This window comes from Halichoerus grypus, chromosome 8 (assembly GCF_964656455.1).
Source record: "Halichoerus grypus chromosome 8, mHalGry1.hap1.1, whole genome shotgun sequence".
NCBI classification, from domain to species: domain Eukaryota; kingdom Metazoa; phylum Chordata; class Mammalia; order Carnivora; family Phocidae; genus Halichoerus; species Halichoerus grypus.
The window spans coordinates 57467337-57486612 of NC_135719.1; the positions used below are offsets into that span (position 1 = coordinate 57467337).

Consider the following 19276-nt stretch of genomic DNA (forward strand, 5'->3'; position numbering starts at 1 on the left):
AGGTGTTAGAACTTAGTCATCCAAGAGGCCCATACAGTTAACGCTGACGCTCCCCCTATACTCCGGTCACTGCTCCTCACCTTTTCCCAGTCACATCTCCTCCATCTTAAGTAACCTCAGGTGAACAAGGTTCAGAGTGCCGTAGGGAGAGTGGAGTAGGCCATTTATTTTCCCACATGGGATCACACTGTACATGCTGGTTTGTGACTTGCTTTCTTCTCTTATCAAATATTTATTGGAGATCTCTACACGTCAAGATGCGTAACTGCCCTTCCTTGTGGCTGCATTTTATTCACAATATAAATTCATAAGTTATTTAAATTCCCCCCATTGGTGGACGTTTAGGCTATTGCCAGTGCACTCATTTCTTAAGTCAACTTAAAATCTTCCGTTCAGTGTTTATCACGTACTTTTCATTTATTCAGTATTGAGTGCTCGCTATGTATCTGGTGCTGCACAAGGCGGAAAGACCTAGGTCCTGCTCTAGGGAGCAGAAAATCTAAAGAGTGACGTGGACAGAGGCAGGCGTGAAGTGCTCAGTAAGCACAGAGAAGAGATCTGGGCAGGGAGAGGTGCAGGAAGGGCCAGGGAAGGCCTGGAGGGACTGGCCAGCCACACAGAGGAGGGCAGTGCAGTTCTAAGCATAATGAGGGGCATGTGTGAAGTCTGGCCATAAGACAGACTGTGCACATGTCGAACACGCTAGCAGTTCATACACTGGATAAGATGAGGCAGGAGGTCAAACTGAGCTGAAGAGTTGAGCAGAACCAGATTAAGAAAGGCCTGTTTGCTAAACTGGGAACAGAGGGAATTTGGGGTTTTTGCAGAAGTCCAGTGAGGGGAAGGAAGGTGGCTATAAAACAACAGGATTCAATTTACATTTTAGTCAGATCATTCTGGAAGTGGTATGTAGCAAGTTAGAGATAGACAAGACTAGCAGCAGGGCTGGGCGGGAAGGTGCTGCAGCGATCCGGGTGAGAGAAGATCAGGGCAGGAACGAAGGTGGTGGTGGTGGGAAGACCACTGTGTGTGTATCTGAATGGGATTCACAAGGGAGAACTGTAGCTCAGGGTGCTTTAAAGGATAGAGATCTGTGTGGGGGAGCAGCATGGATTTGGGGATCATCTGCCTATGTGTACTGGAGCTGTGGACTCGGTAAGATGGGAAATTGGAAAGAACAGTAAGAACAGGGAAAGTGGATGCCCACGGTGGGGGTGTGGGAGCACCAACCTGGAAGGAACAGACGGTAGAAAGGGAGACGTCGAGGAAATTAGCAAATGCAGACAGAGACACGAGAGAAACCATCGACAGCAGACGAAATTTCCAGAACAGCGGTGTTTTCAACAATCTCATAGTGCAGAGAAGTCAGATAAGATACCTAACTAGAAAGCGTTGGTCAGAGTTCGCCACAAAGCTGTCTTGAGGGCAGCAGGGGCACGGAGGGCAGAGGGCAGCGGGTGGAGGCAGAGATGGTCCGGCGTGGGTTCGGTCAGGTATAATGACTTGGCGGTAAAGAGAAGAAAGACGGGTTTGCTTTTTTGTTTTGTTTGTAAGTTAGATAGGCTTAAACAAATGTAAATGCTGAAAGAGTGAGCTAATAATGAGAAGGAGGTTCAGTGAGATGAGCCCCTTGGGGAAGCAGATGAAGCCCAGAGAGAAAGGGGGAGGCGGCCACGATGGCTGTCAGCGCCAGCTGGTACCCGGGCAGGCAGAAGGTTGAGGGAATTCCATCATCACCTCTGTTTTCTCTCTCAAATAAAAGTTATCTGCTGTAAAGGAGGGATGACATGGAGGAGGAGGAAGCAGTTGGGGAAATGCGGGGAGGTTTCAAAATGGCCGTTTTGAGGAATCAATGAGAGAGAACAGACTGTGGACACATCCGTGTTCTTGCCGATATTGAAACCTCCGTTGACTTAAGAACCCGTGACTGTGTGGTGGCAGGAATCTATGTGCACGTGGGATTTCTCCCACAGCAATCCAGAGGCTGACGTGTAGGGCTGTCGATGGACTCTGCTAACCAGGTTTTAAAATACATTCTTTCCACTAGGGATTTTTTGAACTAATACCACAGGATCTCATCAAAATTTTTGATGAAAATGAACTAGAGGTAAGAAATATTCTTATTTTGAAACAGGATTTTTGTGCCCATTATTTTTCTTGTCTACAGTTTGACATTTCTTATCACGTAGCTTCTTATGTGTGGATTGGGAGATGTCGATGTGAATGACTGGAGAGAACACACAAAGTATAAGAATGGCTACGGTGTGAATCATCAAGTCATACAGTGGTTTTGGAAGGTAATTGAAAGCTTCTGTTTCCGTAAATTCCTTTTCAACAGATTCAATCATACTTAACCATACTAGTGGATTACATAGAGATAAGAAAAAGTAACAGTGTACTGTATCCATCTACCTTCTGGGTATGGCTCCATCCTCCATACATATTTATAGATAAGTCAGTGTTCAGAATGTAGTAAATGGCAGGAACAACAGCAGTGGGCGCTTAGTCCCTTACCAACATGGAAACTGTTCCAGAGAACTTGTAATAACCTGCTGGGTGTTCCCTGGGACTCCTGCATGGCTCCTTAAATGTGACTTTCCATCTAATCAAGAAATGTGTATGTCACTCAATAATATCTGTAAATATAAATTTTTAAAAAGCCATGAGTCACATCCAAGAAGATATTTTTGTCACTTTATTAGGCTATGATCTCATTCTAGAGAGTTACCATGTAGCCTCAGAAATGAAGTTTCCAGGAACTTTGTAAGCCACCCAGAAACACATGTAAATGTAATAACTGATCAAATACTGTAACTAAATTCTGATAACATATTTTTCAGGATAGTGCTGTTACTTTTTTTACTTTTTTCCCAGTGATATTCCTAAATGCTGTTTTTCTCTTATTCAGGCTGTTCTAATGATGGATTCAGAAAAAAGAATAAGATTACTTCAGTTTGTCACTGGCACCTCTCGAGTGCCCATGAATGGATTTGCTGAACTATATGGTAAGGGTTTTCACACATCATTTAAAAATGGAGTGATGCCACTTGTCTTTTTCATTGACGATTAGTTGTCAAGCTTCTATCATTTATACAAAAGCTGAGCTTAATAAAAAAAGAATTAAGATTTTTAAATGATTGGATTTGATACACAGAAGTAGGCCAGAATATATATACACCTTCTAATCGGATACCAAAGACATGAAATGGCTCGAGTTCCTTTCCATTCTTGAGTTTTAAATTTGATTCCCACTACATATCCCATCACAGAAAAAGCATTGTCTATAGGGTGATGGTTTAGGGCAACCTGTAACGTCCCACAGAATGTTAGTAAGTGTACAGCAGAAAACAAAGAGTTCCATAGTGGAATACATTTGGGGCAAATACTGGACTAAAAAGTGAGTAGATTTCTTTGGGACTCATTCGGAACCTTTACTATGAAAAAAAGAGGGGGTTCCAAAACTTATTTGATCATGGACTCTCTGTATATACGTGCGTGCATGTGTGTGTGGTGTGTGTGTGTGGGATGTGCAGGACTGGTGATAAGACTGCACATGTCTTCCAATATTCAGAATAGTTACTATTAATGCAGTTTTCTATAAAGTGGAATTCTGCATATCCTAGCAAACTGTTTTCCAGTGGATATATCTCATAGCACTAGAGGTGTTTTTTGTAAAAAAAACAAAACAGAACAAGAAACCTGCTGTTTCTGATGTAAATCAACTCAAATCAGTTGATATCTATGTATTGGAATGACATTTACTTGCTTTTAAAGATACTATGAAGAACAAATCTTTCAGGGAAGGTATAGCTAAGGTGGGAGCCCCACGCAGAGCAACAACGAAGTTTAGAATTGTTCTGGGAACGACAAGTCATGACTTCCGCCTCAGTCGTTGCTGAGCTGGATTTCTTGCGCACAGAGAAAGCTGTTGCTGTCTGATGGGATCGCTAGCCCCGTCGGTCTCCTCGGCAAACCTGGGCTCCTTAAGCTTCATGCATATTTTGCAGAACCTGTAAAGCATCTGCCATCCCACCTAGAGTCACCGTGCACAGTGAGAAGAACAAGACAGGAGCTCTGCGCTAACCCCCTGCACCCCTTCTTGCCTAATTGGATTTCTTTGCCTTTGTCTTTTCAGTGGTTTCCCGTGACTTCCCCCTTCCTTTTGCTTCTCCTGTATTTTAGCCAGTTACGGTGGGGAAAGAGCAAGGCCGGCCAAACACCCCTTTCCATGTCTAGCTCCACATCCCTCTTCTGTGCAGTCCAGGCCTACAGCCATCCACTGAGTGTGTGAATTGTTTGGAATTTGGGGGAAATACCCCACACATGGAGCCAGAGTTGGAAGTATTAGAATATAATTCAAATTCATATGCATTTTCAAAAAGAAGAAGTTGCTTCAAAATGTTAATATTATAATACAGTATTGGTTGACTTAGAGGAAGTTTTCACAATGGGTCATTTAGGTGACAGAATCAAGAGGCAGGGAAATATATTTGATCCCATGTACGGGAAACAATGACAAAGATACTGAAATTTTAACTGTGAACATAATTATGATATGTGATGTGTGAAAAGCGATGTTTTTTGATAAAACTGTACTATCAAGAATATCCAGTATATTTAGTGCTGCTCCTGGCAGTTACACTCCCACACATAACTAGCTATGATTATAAGACTCGGGGCAAAGTATGGAAGGTTCTACATGGGGTTGTCAGCACCAATTACCTGGGTGGTTGGAGGATGTTGAGAATTGGGGGAAGGAAGAGCTAAGTGAAAACTCCAGAGGAAAAAAAGAGCTTCTGAAAGTGTCCATAATAAAAGAAAAATGTAGCATGGATAACATGATCACCTGTACACAAAATTCCATATGTATATGCACATGTGCAAAATGATTCACAAAAGAATGTTTACTCAGATTTAATAGTGGACTTTGAGACAATTTTTATACTATTCATTATATTTCTCTCTATTGCTTTAATTTTCTTGCAGTGAGATTAGATAATCAGAGAAAAATTAAAGCTATTTTTGGTGGGACTGAAGAAAGAAAGAAATTCCTCATTTTCTCTGTGTACCGATGAAGGAGATGGTCCTAGGGAAGCGCGGGGCTAGGAAACATTTCAAAAGTCCCGTCAGGCCTGCCGCCCTAGAGGCGGAGTGAGACTCTTTTGGACTAAAAGAAATCCAATTAGGCAGTGAGAGGAGCCGATGGAGAGGGATCTTCATCTTGTGGCTGGACAATGAAGCCATCAAGGACAGGACAGCCTTCATTTCTTTGGAGTTCAAAGAAACTCCTTCTCTGGACGTTTAATTCTACATTGGAAATAACGAGTTGTGAAATTCTAGGGATTCCTATAAAGGATAGATGAGACCCCAGCAACTCTTCTTCCTTACAGGCTCAAATGGACCACAGTCATTTACAGTTGAACAGTGGGGTACCCCGGAAAAGCTGCCACGAGCCCACACATGGTAAGCAGTTTTTTCAACATTGAGAGAACAAGTTTTCAGAGAGTGAAGCTCCTCCAACAGAGTCTAGGTACAGAAGGTGTAGCCCGCTCTGTGCTGTGTCAGTGGCAGCTACGGGGGGCGGGAGGGCAGGGGGAGGGCAGGAACAGCAACACAGGAACAGGTGCATCTTTGCCAGCCAGGCCTGGGCTCGAAGTCTGGGTAGCTGAACAGTGGAGAGGCTCATCTCAGCCGTTGACCATGTGTTGCCCTCCATCGCATGAATGATGGGCCATCCCAAGAGAAGCTAGAACATTCCCTCTTGGAGGTTAAAATAACAGAGGACCCCAGGCATTTGGAGGTCATGATGGGAGTGAGAGGACCCCACCAAGAAGTCGTGGGATGAGTCCATGCCTAGCGCCCAGTGCTGTTACCTTCCTTCTCTCCGGTGATATAATGTCTTCTAGTGTTGTGGGTGGAACACATCACGAGTAGCAGCGGTCCTGTTGGGCACCGTGGCACTTGCTTTGTCAGTGTCTGATCTAACCAGGTCCTCTCTGTTCTTTCAGCTTTAACCGCTTGGACTTGCCGCCCTATGAATCATTTGAAGAATTATGGGATAAACTTCAGATGGCAATTGAGAACACTCAGGGCTTTGATGGCGTCGATTAGATTCCAAATAACAATCTAGAGTGTTTCACCGCCACTTTTGTATAAGCAAAATCTTGACTTAAAATTTTCCAGGGAACTACTAAAACTTGGCCTTTGTTTCTTTCCAGATAGTGGAGAAAAATCATATAAAAGCATTAGAAGAAACAGTTTGACAACCTTACCATTATTTCATTCACTTTTACAACAATATGTTGCATTGACACAGCTGTTTCTTTCCATCTTTAGAGTTCCCACTCTAGGATTTAAATCCCACGTGCCTGAAATAGTGAGTTGTGTCCTTAACATTTACCTCTTTTACAGTATTTGCCAGGCAGTTCTTCCTTAAACTACTGAAATTATAACTGTGAAATATTTGTGATAAGTGTCATGTGTGAAAAGTTGGATGCTTTTTGAGAAGGAAAACTGAAATTTGGAAAAGAATACTTTAATATTGATTAAACTACAATATACTTCATGCTGCCTACAGCGATATTATTCTGTAGACCTGCCTACTGCACCTTACTGCCCAGATTTTTGGAAAAAACCTTGGAAAGTGTGTTACCTATCTTTTTAGTCCACTGACTCACTTGCAAAAAAAAAAATTGTTTACTTCTTCATTTTAAAAGTATTTGGCTTTTGTTAATATGTAGCTTTACTAAACGAGGTGGTTTATAAGACATGAAGCGAATTCAGATTCGCAAAGCATGAAAAGTATTAACACCTTCGTCTTGCGTGTATATCCTTCTGGTTCACTGGCATAGTCAGCACTCCTTCCTGTTTAAGGTAAAAGAATTCCTTCTTCAGACATTACACTAAAGCTCCGCAGAGCAGTATTTCTAAATATGTCTTGAAGAACTAAGTTAAATGTATAGTACTTGCCTTTACTAGTCATTCTTTACACTTGCCCAATTATGTAGTAAATATGTTTACAGAACATGTTTATTATGTTTACAGATTAAGCTAATTTCTGTGGTTGCATTTTTATATTTTTAGTATCTCTCTTTAGTCAAAAAAAAAATAATTTGTTAAAAATAGCCAAAGAATAGTTATAATGCGTAATTTGTATTAAATTTATTGCTGTATTTCTTACACTTTTTAAAAAATACTGTTTACTATGAAAATGATGTTTCACTATAAATCCAAAACTCTTTAAGAAAAATGCTACAAGCAGAATCCTACTTTAACCAAATTGAAGTACATACAAATCACGCGCATGCATTCAACAAATGTGTGCTGAATGCCTGCTGTGTGCCTAGCCCTGCGGAAGGCCCTGGAGTAAGACCCGTCAGCTTCAAAGAAATCTAGCTGAGGCCTCACCTCCAGGAATTTACGGACATGTAAATGAATTTGTGAACAATCAAAAGTAGGGGTGAGCAGAAAGAGGCAAAAGGGAAAGTGCTCCGTGCACCTGCACGGATAAAGTTTGCCAAGACTTGTATTTATATGTTTCATGCGTATATTCGAATGATGACATAGAAAATGCTCTTGCAAAAAGTTAAACCTGTTTCTCAATATGATGTCTTGGCGATTTAGGAATAATTGTAAATATATGTTATGAATCTTCTTAAATACATACGTATACTCGGAGAGTTGTAAGAAGTGCAGCTGGCTATTGGTTAGAGTTTGTGGGGTGTAGCACCATGGGTACCGATCGGCACCTGCTTAAGATCTCAAATGGGACAGCAGCAAAACCACTTTCCAAACACCACATCTCCAGCGGGGCTGAGGGAAAGTAATGGACAGATGAGTGCACCCTGTGTTTCATCTTCACCCCAGCATTCGGGCAAGGCCACCAGATGTAGTACTAGTTTTATCACTTACCAACTGTTGAAACTGAAGCAATTTACTTAACCTCTCTGGGCTCCTGTTCTTTCATCTGCCAGATGAGAACAATCACGCCCACACTCGTTGTCAGGGAAGCTTGTTATAAGCTCCAGAGAGCCGCTTTGTAAAGTATGATACAATCAGAAGATGCTTTGTGCTTTGTGCTGACCATCAGATTCTGTCAAATCAGGTATGCACACAAGCTACACTCCCAAAGAAGAATCTCTTCATTTAAAAATAAAATGTCTGCTAATAGACAAAGAAGTAGGAACATCTCTGATATTGAATATATATGTGTGTGTGTGTGTGTGTGTGTGTGTTTATGTTTATATATACCATCAGAATTAATTTTCTCCACATCAGCAAAGTAATATTAATATGGGCCAATGCATTTTGAAATGTCCTCATTTTAGAGAACTTAATGTGAAAACTATTTTTGTTGAAACAGGATCTTACCACATATGTTTAAGTATCATTTCTGTGAAATATCAGAGCAGATCAGAGCTAAAGAAAATACAAAGCTTGCTTTCCCTGATACTCACTTGGATGATCCTGTGACTCAGATAAAACAAGGTGTTAATGAGACCAGACACTCCCACAGCTCCCAGCCACAGACCATCATCCCCTTCGTCTCGAGGTGTGGGCTGGGGTCTGGAAGGAACCTGTATCAAGCCACACAGCCTCTCATCCCAGATAAAAAAGGGTCTCAAATGCACTCTACAGCAGGAGAGTAAATAGGGTCATTTTCATAAAGCAAGGACGTTCTATTTTTCTAGAAATTATGAGCACATAATTTTAGCCTGTATTTTCTCTGTAATCAAACGAACTTTAAAATAGACATAAAATTGTAAAACAAATGCATTTCATCCTAACTCAAATTTAAGTGGTATTTGTTTTCATTTTTTATTTATAATGCTGAAATTATTCTACATAATTATCAAGTTAAACACAATTTGTTTTGATTATAAACCATTTGACATTGTTCTTAAAAATCTTCTCATATGGTGAATATATATCAAGATTAATGTATCAAATTTATTGCATACTTTAAAGTATAAAATCATTTTTAAAAATCTTGATGCCACAAATAAAGTTCTATTCTAAGAAAAACAAAAACTGATTCATTTTTATTTTTATTTTTTAAAGGTTCTCTCTTTTTTAAGTTTATTTTAGAGAGAGAGAGAGCATGGGGGCAGGGTGGGGCAGGGAGAGAAGGAAAGAGACTGCGCAGAGCCAGATGTGGGGTTCAATCTCACAACCCCAAGATCATGACTTGAGCTGAAGCAAAGTGTCAGTCGCTTAACTGACTGTGGCACCCAGGCACCCCACTGTGATTCATTTTCAAATAGAAATGTTTCCAAGCCAGTATTCTGGGAGATAGCTTCTGGTCTGGTCCTTTGCAGCCACATATGGAATTCTCAAGACCATCTTGAATGTGTGTCTGATGAATTGGCATGATTATAAATTCATAATCCCAGATAATCTCTGCTTTACAAACAGGTCATATTCCAAAAGTCTGGTAGTTAGTGAAAGATCCAGAAGAGAATATAATAACAAAGTTACAAATGGACTGGATTTCAGACAGGCTGTCGCTCTGTGGAGAAGCCAGCTTGTAACCAAGCCATTATTTATAAACTTATTTCTATGAAAGGAGGAGTTCCAAGCACTAATTCAGAAGTAAGTATCTTTTCCTCCTTCCTCTATGCACCTGGAAGTTTCCCAGTTAGAAGGGAATCCCAAACTAATTCAAGCCAGCCCCTGGAAGGTTCCAGCCCCTTTTGTGCTAAAAATCCAGACCATAGCTTTTAATCCTTGGGAGTCAGGCCACCTCCCGCTCCACTTTTGCCCCTTCAGGGCTAACCAGCTCTGCAGAAATGAGCCCACACCACGCCTCCCTGTACAGGAAGCCTTTGCTTTGCAGGCCACCAGGGGCAGACACATTCCTCTTACAAAGGACATTAAACTAAATGTTCGAATCTCAGGGCCGCACTATGGATAAAGGGCTCCAGTAGATTTGTGCGTATTTTTCTTGGAAGTTAAAGAGTAGCACTAAATTAGCTGCCTGTTGGGTTCTTCCAGTCTCTTCATCTGCGATCCATCCTGTGCGGGCCCTCCATCCCACACCACTGTTTCTAGTACATAAATCCAATCAGGTTGCTCTGCCGAAGAACTTCTGAAAGCTCCCCGGGACCCGAAGCCTGAAGCCCAGCCCACTGGCATGACATGCAGGTTGCCCTCCCACCTTCCCTCCCAGCCCACCCAGGCACCCTGTGCTCGCTCCAAACCAGGCCTCTGTCCAGCCCCTGCTGATTGCAGCCTCTTCCACTCCTGCTCTCCCAGCATCCTTCACCCCTCGTGGGCACCTGAGAGTCTCTCTTAGACCAGAGGAAAGGTGCTGCGGCCCCAGCATGAATACCATGAATAGCACGGTGTTGCAATGCTTTGTTTGCATAATTCCCTCCTACAGACTTTTGGGCAGCTTGAGGACAGCCTATCTTGTATACATCTATTTAATATGTGCGTTTCCCAAAACAAATACTTGATGAATATGATGATCTGATGAATACTGTTTCTGTATACAACCCAGCCCACATGTTCTGAGCACCTACAGGGTCCCTGGCTCTGTGCGACAACATGCAGGAAGCTCTGTATGGAGGGGGACACGGGGAACTATATAAATACACGGCGGAGAGGGAGCTTGACTGAGATCCTGCTGAACACTGGGGGCTGCAGTAAACACTTTACGTGGATCCCATTTAATCTTCATAAAAACTCAGTGAGGCAGGTTTTATAGGCTCAAGAAGGACAAGGAATTCACCTGAGGCCACACAGCTTGTCAACTCAGTGGATTATGAACCACAACAAAATCAGGAAAGCTATGGGATCCAACAAACAAATTACCATGCTTGTCTAGTTTCCTATTGTGGCGAAATAAGTGACCACACACTTAGCAGCTAAAATCAACACCCATTCATTATCTCAATCCAGTAGGTCAGGAAGTCCACATTGGCTCAGCAGGGTTCTCTGCTTAGGATCTCCCAAGGCCCAAATCAAGGTGTCAACCAGCTTGGTTCGTATACGCCTCCCACGATCCCTCAGGTTGTTGACAGTATCCAATTCCTTGTGGCTGTGGGTCTGAGGTCCCCATTTTCTCCCTGGCTGTCAGCTGGGGGCCACTCTTAACTTCTAGATGCCATCTCCATCTTCAAGCCAGCAGTGGTGTGTGGAATCCTCAAGCCTGGAATCTCCCCGATGTCCCCTTCTGCCACCAGGTGGAGAAAGTTCTCTACTTTTCAAGGCTCACTTGAAGTGATGAAGCCCACCTGGATAATGTCCCCTTTGAAGTCTAACTGTGCCATAGGCATAACAATCAAGGAGGGAGATCTGACATTCACGTTGCAGGGATTGGACACTTAACTGTTGGGGGCTATTACTGGAAATTCTGCCTCCCATACAAGGTAAAGGTAAAGAATAGGAAAGGCTTGTGGAGATACAATTTGAAAAACACTGAAATATATCTAATTTTAGAGTGCACAGTTCAGTTTTCCATTCACTGTCGATGAAGTGCCAGATAGCTGAACTGATGCTAATATCTACCGGTAAGATTCAACTTCGGCAGCTGGAAATTCACAAATCAGTGTTCTCGGGCGAGCCACTGGTTTCCTTTTTTATTCAGTGGCATCAAGGTTGGATTGGCCTGAAATTAGATTCAGCTCATCCTTAGGAGCCTCCTTATTATATAAAGGGAAATAAAAAAATCATAGCTGCTCTCTTTTATTTGCTTGAAGGGTTGGTATTCTCAGTAAAATCATGTTCAGGATGATGAGGTAGGTCTGAGCCAGCATGGAGCTGAGAAAGGAAGAAAGCTGTTCACAGTCCAGAGTTCCTGATCACTGTGGGGCCTTTGGTCTCTGGGGAGAAGGTTAAGGGCATCTGCAGACACCCTGGTAACCAAGAGGTCCTGTGTGGAGGAGCAGAGTTTTTTCCTCTCAGGAAGCTAACCATGAGTATGCTTAATTCATCATTGAGGTTCTGACTTACATTCTCCTACGAAAAATAACCAGTTGTTATGAAGGCAAACCCCATGCTTTCCTGAGAGTTGTTTTTCTTTAACACGTGTATTTTATAAATGAGAAACTCAGGCATATTCTATCAAATTAAAGAGAGGTGATGAGCACAGTGAGCTAAGGATAATCCCAGTTTAAACAAACAGGACTTTCACTGATGCTAGACTTGAAAATACAGTCCAGATTAAGGACTTTGTTAATACTCAGTCACTGGGCCTTAGCCCAAGTGTAGCATAAATATTCTTCCAGACTCGATGACTGTGAACTAGTTTGTTTGGCCCTCCAAAGGGATGCCCAACTTCTCAGGGATGAATGGGTAGCAGCCAACTGGGTTTGCTTTCATAATATTGCTGCTTAATGTAATGGCGTAATACTTGTGAATGCGTGTTGTTGTGTGATTTTAAGCTAGGAGGAATTCAATAATGTTGTATCTTTGTCTTCTACTTCAAAAAAAGTTCGAGGAACAAAGAAAGAAAGCTCTATGAACTCAGTCACTAGGAGGACTCTGAATATCTGGGGTTGCCCCAGGGACTCAATTTACATACCTGCCCCCTTGCCATCTGGGAACAATGTGAATTGGAATTTGGGATTTATCATCAAGACCTCTAATTACTAATTTGAGCACTGCCTGGGCAGGAAAAAAGGGAACATGCAGCACATACTATAAGTCTTTGGAAGGTATGTTAAGACATTTAAGACCTCACCCAGAGCCAAGGCCTCGTCCAGCACTATCCAGTAGAAAAATTTAAATTTTCTAGTAGCACATTTTAAAAAGTAAAAAGAGATAAGTGAGTTTAATTATAATAATATATTGTATTTAACCCTATATATACATAGAGAGAGAGCGAGAGAGAATATTATCATTTCAGCATGCAAGCAATATAAAATTGCTAGTGAAATATTTTTCATCTTGGGGGGCTAAGTGTTTGGAATGCACTATATATGTTATGCTTACAGCATATCTCAGTCCAGACCGGACACATTTCAAATAGCCATATGTAGCTGCTGCCACTGTATTGGACAGCACTGGAAGCAATGGGCCTAGGTCATGCTGCCACACAATATAAGGGGCTTGAGAAGCAGCTAGAAGTAGCTCACCTGGTAAGGTGCTAAATGAGTTTACTTTCTCCAGGCAACTCCAGAGACTTGGAAGAAGCTCCTCCAGGAGAGCTAAATGTTGAAAACAAAGCAACATTCTAGACAGTTGCTCTGTGGCTATTCCAAATTTTATATTTAGGAGCTTAAGAATGGCAGTCTGGTTGAAAGGGGAACTGTGTTCACACTTAGATTGTATGTTTGCTAGGGATGGCTCGGGAGAAATCTGATGCGGATTATGGGGAAGGAGACTAAATCCCCACATCACACCCAAGACTGCTTTCTAGGGCTGACATTGTCCTCAGTTGTGTCCCATACTGAAGGCCACAGAAGCTGTGGGCCGAAGCAAATATATGGGAATCGCTGGAAACCAGCATCCAGGGTGAAGCTCTACATCTGAGATCTTGGAAGATCCTCACAAAGACAGGGACAGAGAAGGGGGTGGTTTATCAGAGAGAAACAGCCAGAAAGTTAGGGGGTGGCAATAATAAGACTGGACAACTGGGAGAGTAAGGCCGCTGCAGATGAGGGAGCTCCACGGGGTCGCAGGGGGTCACCTGGGAAAGAACTCCTTTGACATCGCAGGGAAGGCAGAGACTGTGGGAGAGACATCTGTTTGTTTTTTCTGGTGCGAGGAGAATAACAAAATGCTGACTGGAGGGCTAATGGGCCGCAGATGGAGAGCTTCTGGCTGAGCGCTCAGTCCAGCCAGAGGCTTTGAACTGGAACCAACCCTCTAATTTTCAGCAGTGCGTGTGGCCCATGAAACAAAGAGTGAAATAAAACAAGAGACTCACCAGAGATAATTATGAGTTACTCCCAATGAGTAAAATAGCAGAGATTATATTGGACTGGAGAAATAGGGGTTTGACTGTGAAAGGCTAAGGAATCCCAACTTTACCCAGTCAATGATAGGGAAGCTCTTCAACAAGCCAACGGTGTAGGATTCGGCATAAACTTAAGAGGGCTTTGTTCTACCCATGGAGGGGTAGCAAGACTTCGGGGCAGGTGCTTGTTGAGAGAACATTCCAGTGACACAGGAGAGAGATGGTAGCATCTGAACCCAGGGTTGAGACGTGGGTATGGCGAGCGGTGGGAGGTTGAATGGGTCCCTGTTGTTGCGCAGAGAGGGGCAAGAAGGGCAGACAGGAGTCTAGCTGCGCCTACTCTGACATCCAGACGGGGCCAACTGGGTGGGTCTCATGCCGCTCCAGGTACAGAATCTGGAGAACTGTGGACTTTGCACATGGTGATATCACAGGGGGCCTCCGGTCGGCAGCTGTGGGTCTGAAAGTGGGTAGAGATTTGGAGGTCAGCAGCAAAAAATTGTGAGCCTGTGAAGAGACCGTATTACGTGTGCAGCAAACCAGGAAAGCTGATTCATATTACCAAATACCGAGTCAGATAATTGTATTATACTTTGTAATTAATAGAACAAATGATTCCATTTGGATGATTGGGGGAAGACTATAAACAACATAATTGGTAGTGTTTTTCTAGCCCAAACCCAGCTTTCGGATCTTTCTTCCTTCTTTGTTAGGTATTGCAGGACCTGCAAATATTGCCAACAGCTTTCTCTCCTGGGTGCTGATGAGTGCTCCACCCCCTCCCCCACGAACAAGTGTGCACACACCTGCAGCCTGATGCTTGTTGATGACTGGGGCGCCCACTCCCAATTTTCCCTGTGCCGGGCCAGATCTCAGTTTGCTCCCTCCCACCTGAGACCCTGCCTCAATTGGCTCGCTCCCCGTGCCCGGTCTGCTGCACGTTAGCGTCCAGGTGCCGGCCGGCTAGAGCTGTGGCCCTCCAGCCCCCGGACGTGCGGATAATTGCGCCGATGAGGAAAGCTCTAGAAATCCACGAGGAAGCGTAGGTGGGTGGAGAAACTAAAACAGGCTTTGGGGCGGGCCCTGAGGAGGGAAGTGAGAGTGGGCTCCGAGACCGTGGGGAAGTGTTGGGGAGAGGAAGTGGAGGGTGGAGGTGAGCTAAGGAGCCTAGGAGAGCACGGAGGAGGTGGGGAGCAGGCTGCCCAGCAGGGACAAGAACGGAGCCGATGTTGTCTCAAGAGCTGCTTGGACCAAGCCTTGGCCACTCCGGGAAGGGGGAGCAGGTAAGGCAGCAAGCTCTGGAGAGAGGCATGAAAGCCCCTCCTCTCTACCCGTGTACCCCAAGTGACCCTCAAGTACCTAACTAAATTTAGTTCCCTCTGGGGGCTGGCCTCCCCGGTGAGGCTCAAGGGCAACCAGACAGCCCCGCGCACCCATTTGCTCATGTCTGAAATGATCTTAATAGCAAATAAGACTTTCCACTTCCATACTTAGAAGACTGAAATTATAACACAAAGGACAAAAGATTCCTGACCCCAAATGAACTCATAGTAGCGTGTAAGTGACTGAAATACAACCTGTTCCAACACTGATGGGAAAAGGGACCCATCCCCTAGTTTGGAAAAGCACCCTGAAATGAGACGCTGTGGTTCTAAAAGGCCTATACCCCCAGTCTCACCCATTTCTCCGGGGCAGTTTACCTGAAATCAATCTCAGACTGAGAGAAATGGCCGGGGCAGAGTTCCTGGTGTGAGCAATGGGGGTGGTGTTAGCTGCAGTGTGGACGACTCAATTACTTCATCTGCCTGAGATTTCACCTGAGACTTTTGTGTAGACGTATTTCACAAATCTCTGCATCGCAAAATACTCCCAAGTATTGAGTTCCTCAGAAGATAATATCCCTGGGCATGAACTCAGAGAACAAACTTGTACACCAAGAGGGTCAGACATAAATGTGAGGTTTTCTTTAATTATACTGGTTCCCTAGTTAAATATACCAGGCACTATTCTTCTGTGAGTCTACAGAATCTTTTCCAGAGCGACAATAACTTTTTCCCTCTGACTCACCTCTTTCTTCATCTTCTTGGCCTCCCCTGCCAGCACTGTGGGGATGGCCTTATTCCCAAGTCTCTTTGCCGGGTTATGGGGACTCCGAAATCTCCTCAACTGGTGGAACACAGATTTTTTTTTTTTTTTCCAGCCCTTTTAAAATGATCTAACGGGCCCCTGTGTGGCTCAGTCGTTAAGCATCTGCCTTCGGCTCAGGTCATGATCTCAGGATCCTGGGATCGAGCCCCGCATCAGGCTCCCTGCTCTGAGGGAAGCCTGCTTCTCCCTCTCCCACTCCCCCTGCTTGTGTTCCCTCTCTCGCTGTCTCTGTCAAATAAATAAATACAAATCTAAAAAAAAATCTAACATACATACAACCACGGTCAGCGCAGTGACTCAGCCTGAGAGGGTATTTTTTAATCCATGACAAATGTTTGAAAGTTATCTAATTGTTCCCTCTCTTCCTAATTAGGACACTGGAAATTGCTAGAACATAGAGTTCACTGAACCATTCTAGAGTCCCTTACATTTAGGTGGCACTTTTAATTCTCTGTAATGTATTTTTATTTATTGTCGCACTTTATTCAATGCCAGGAGAGTGGATAGGGCAGGTGTCAGGATTCTCATCTGACAGATCAAAAAGGTAAAACACAGCAAGGGTTTGCCTTTGGTCGCAGAGTAAATTAGGAGCAGACTTGGATCTAGGAGTGAGGTCAGCCTCTTTGGGTGGTCCCCTGACCCAGGCTTGATAAAGTTTCAGAACTTTGTATCTAGGTCTGTGAGCTCACCTGAATCTCACTGCCTCTGACCTACAGGTGAGGTTTGGAGACAACCCCCACATCGGGAATCTCCGTCACAGGGCCAGTACCCTTCCTCCCTTCTAGACAGAGCAGGTGTAGATAAAGGAGACGCAGGCTGGCTGTCCCTGTGCCAGGGGCTAATGGGCGATAGGAACTAACCAGATTTGCATTTTTCCTATCACCTTCTTAGGCTCTCAAACTGGTACTGGTAGTAAACCGTATTCTTAAAATAAGTATCAGTAATGGATAAAACGTTCTAAATAGTTAAACATTACAACTAATTAGAAATTGAACGTATCCAGGTGCTTTGGCTTCACTTACACAGGGGGTTTGCTAAAGATCCTCTGGTGAGGGTGGCTGGGCCAGGATCTTTGTTCTGTCCCCCAGACCTTGTTTTCTATGTCTTGATCAGTTCTTTTCTGTCATTCTAGGTGTTCTGTGTGTGTGTTGAGAGTAAGAAGGAGGGGGTGTATATTTGTAAACTTTCTGCTATACATCCAATGCCTGGTTATTCCATTACAGGGGTTTTGCTGTCCTGGCTACAAAATTTATTCTTTTTCTCCTCCCCGATACCCTGAAATTTTGTGTCTCAGATCATTGACTTCATTGGTTATATCAGCCTTCCCCTCCCCCTCTTCAAGAGAGACACTGTTTCTCTTTCTCAAGAAATTTTATGGTTTAGGTGGGAAAAATCTGGCTCCCCACAGAGCCCTGAGAGGAAGATCCAAGAAAGAAAATAATCCTGTATTTCTGGCATTTCCTGGCTGCCCAAACCATCCCTCTACAGCTGACATTGATAAAATTTCATCAAAGGCATTGGTCAATCAGGCTACGGGGTTTTAAAACATCACTTACTATGTGAGTCATATCAGCACTTAAGACCCTGGTCTTTTTTCTGCGTAGAATGTGGCATATGCTGTCTGTTTTGCATGGCATCACATTCCTAAGGACTCAACACAGCCCCTCGAGTAATTGCAAAGCAATTTTAAAATAAAGTTTGACACTCCTGACAAACACTCCTGACAAAGCATTTTTGAACAAACGGAAAGACACCCTCTTCTTGTACAGGATGACTCAACATTATAAAGATGTCCTTTTTCCTAAGTTAATTTTAAAATTGAATGCAATACCAAAAAGCTTTTTTTACTTCACATGGAAAAACAGAAATGCAAAAATAGCCAAAAAACACTTGAAAAAGCACAAGAGATGACTAGCCCTACCAGACACTAGACTATACTATAAATCCTCTGTAATTAAAAGTGTGGGGGCGCCTGGCTGTCTTGGTCAGCAGAGCCTGTGGCTCTTGATCTCAGCGCTGTGAGTTTGAGCCCCACGTTGGGTGTAGAGATTGCTCAAATTTAAAAAAAAAAAAAAAAAAGGTGGCAGTACCACTAAGACCAACAGACCAGGGAAATAGAAAATGAAGTCCAGATATACACCCAAGTACATAGGGAAATTTAGTAGACCTTGTAAAGGTGGCATCTCAGGGACGCCTGGGTGGCTCAGTCAGTTAAGTGCCTTTGGCTCAGGTCATGATCCCAGGGTCCTGGGATTGAGCCCCTAGTCAGGGGTCCTGCTCAGCAGGGAGTCTGCTGCTCCCTCTGCCACCTGCCCCCGGCTTGTGCTGTCTCTCTCACAAATAAATCTTAAAAAAAAAGTGGCATCTCAAATCCTAGGGCAAAGATGGACATTTTAATAAATGGTGCTATTCACCATTTCCAAAAAAGTGGAAACGCCCCAATGTCCATCTAACGAATAAACAAAACTATATATTTATATAATGGAGTATTCAATAAAAAAATTAATATTGATACATTCTACAACATGACTGAACCCTGAAAACATGCTAAGTGAAAGAAGGCAGTCTCAAAAAACCACCATTGTGTGATTCCATTTATATGAAATGTCAAAATTAGGCAAAACCATAGGGTCAGAGAGTGGTTAGCGGATGCCTGGGGTGGAGAAGAATGGGGAGTAGATACAAGGTTTGTTTTGGGGGTGATGAAAATGTCCTAAAGTTAGATTGGGTTGATGGTTGCAGAATTCTGTGGCTCTATTAAAACCATTGAATTGTATACATGAAAGGCGTGACTTTTCTGGTGTATGAATTACATCTCAATAAAAATGCTAAATAAGGGACAAAGGACAATTGAAAAAATGGAGAAGGTATTTTTCAAACTTATGAAAAAAAGTTCAGAGTCACTCATAATGAGAGAAATGCAAATTAAACAACACGGAGAAACCACTTCTTACCTACGATATTGTCAAGAACAACTAAGTATTACAGTACAGTCTGTGGGCTGTGGGGAGACAGGCACTCCCACGTGGTGCTGGTTGGAATGCAAACTGCAAAGAGAATTAGGCAATACCTACCAGAACTGCATATGCAAAGTGACCCAGCAATAACACGCCTAGGAAACTATCCTGCAGGCATACTTCCAACAATGTGAAAATAGAGGTGCACAAGGTTATCCATTGCAATATTGCTGGTAACTACAAATCTAAATGCTCATTCATAGGGGAC

The 19276-nt window shown here is 43.3% G+C and overlaps 1 protein-coding gene across 8 annotated transcripts in view; it reads left to right on the forward strand.

Annotated features, from left to right (window-relative positions):
- NEDD4 (NEDD4 E3 ubiquitin protein ligase) overlaps positions 1–9030 on the forward strand; it is a 121352-nt gene extending 112322 nt beyond the window's left edge. For all 8 annotated transcript variants that reach the window (XM_078079306.1, XM_078079307.1, XM_078079308.1 and 5 more), the window contains 5 exons: positions 2048–2107; positions 2190–2297; positions 2909–3005; positions 5391–5463; positions 6009–9030. In XM_078079306.1, coding sequence (XP_077935432.1) covers positions 2048–2107; positions 2190–2297; positions 2909–3005; positions 5391–5463; positions 6009–6111 — 441 coding nt within the window. In that variant the 3' untranslated portion in view covers positions 6112–9030. The remainder of the gene's footprint in view (positions 1–2047; positions 2108–2189; positions 2298–2908; positions 3006–5390; positions 5464–6008) is intronic.
- The last annotated feature ends 10246 nt before the right edge of the window (positions 9031–19276 follow it).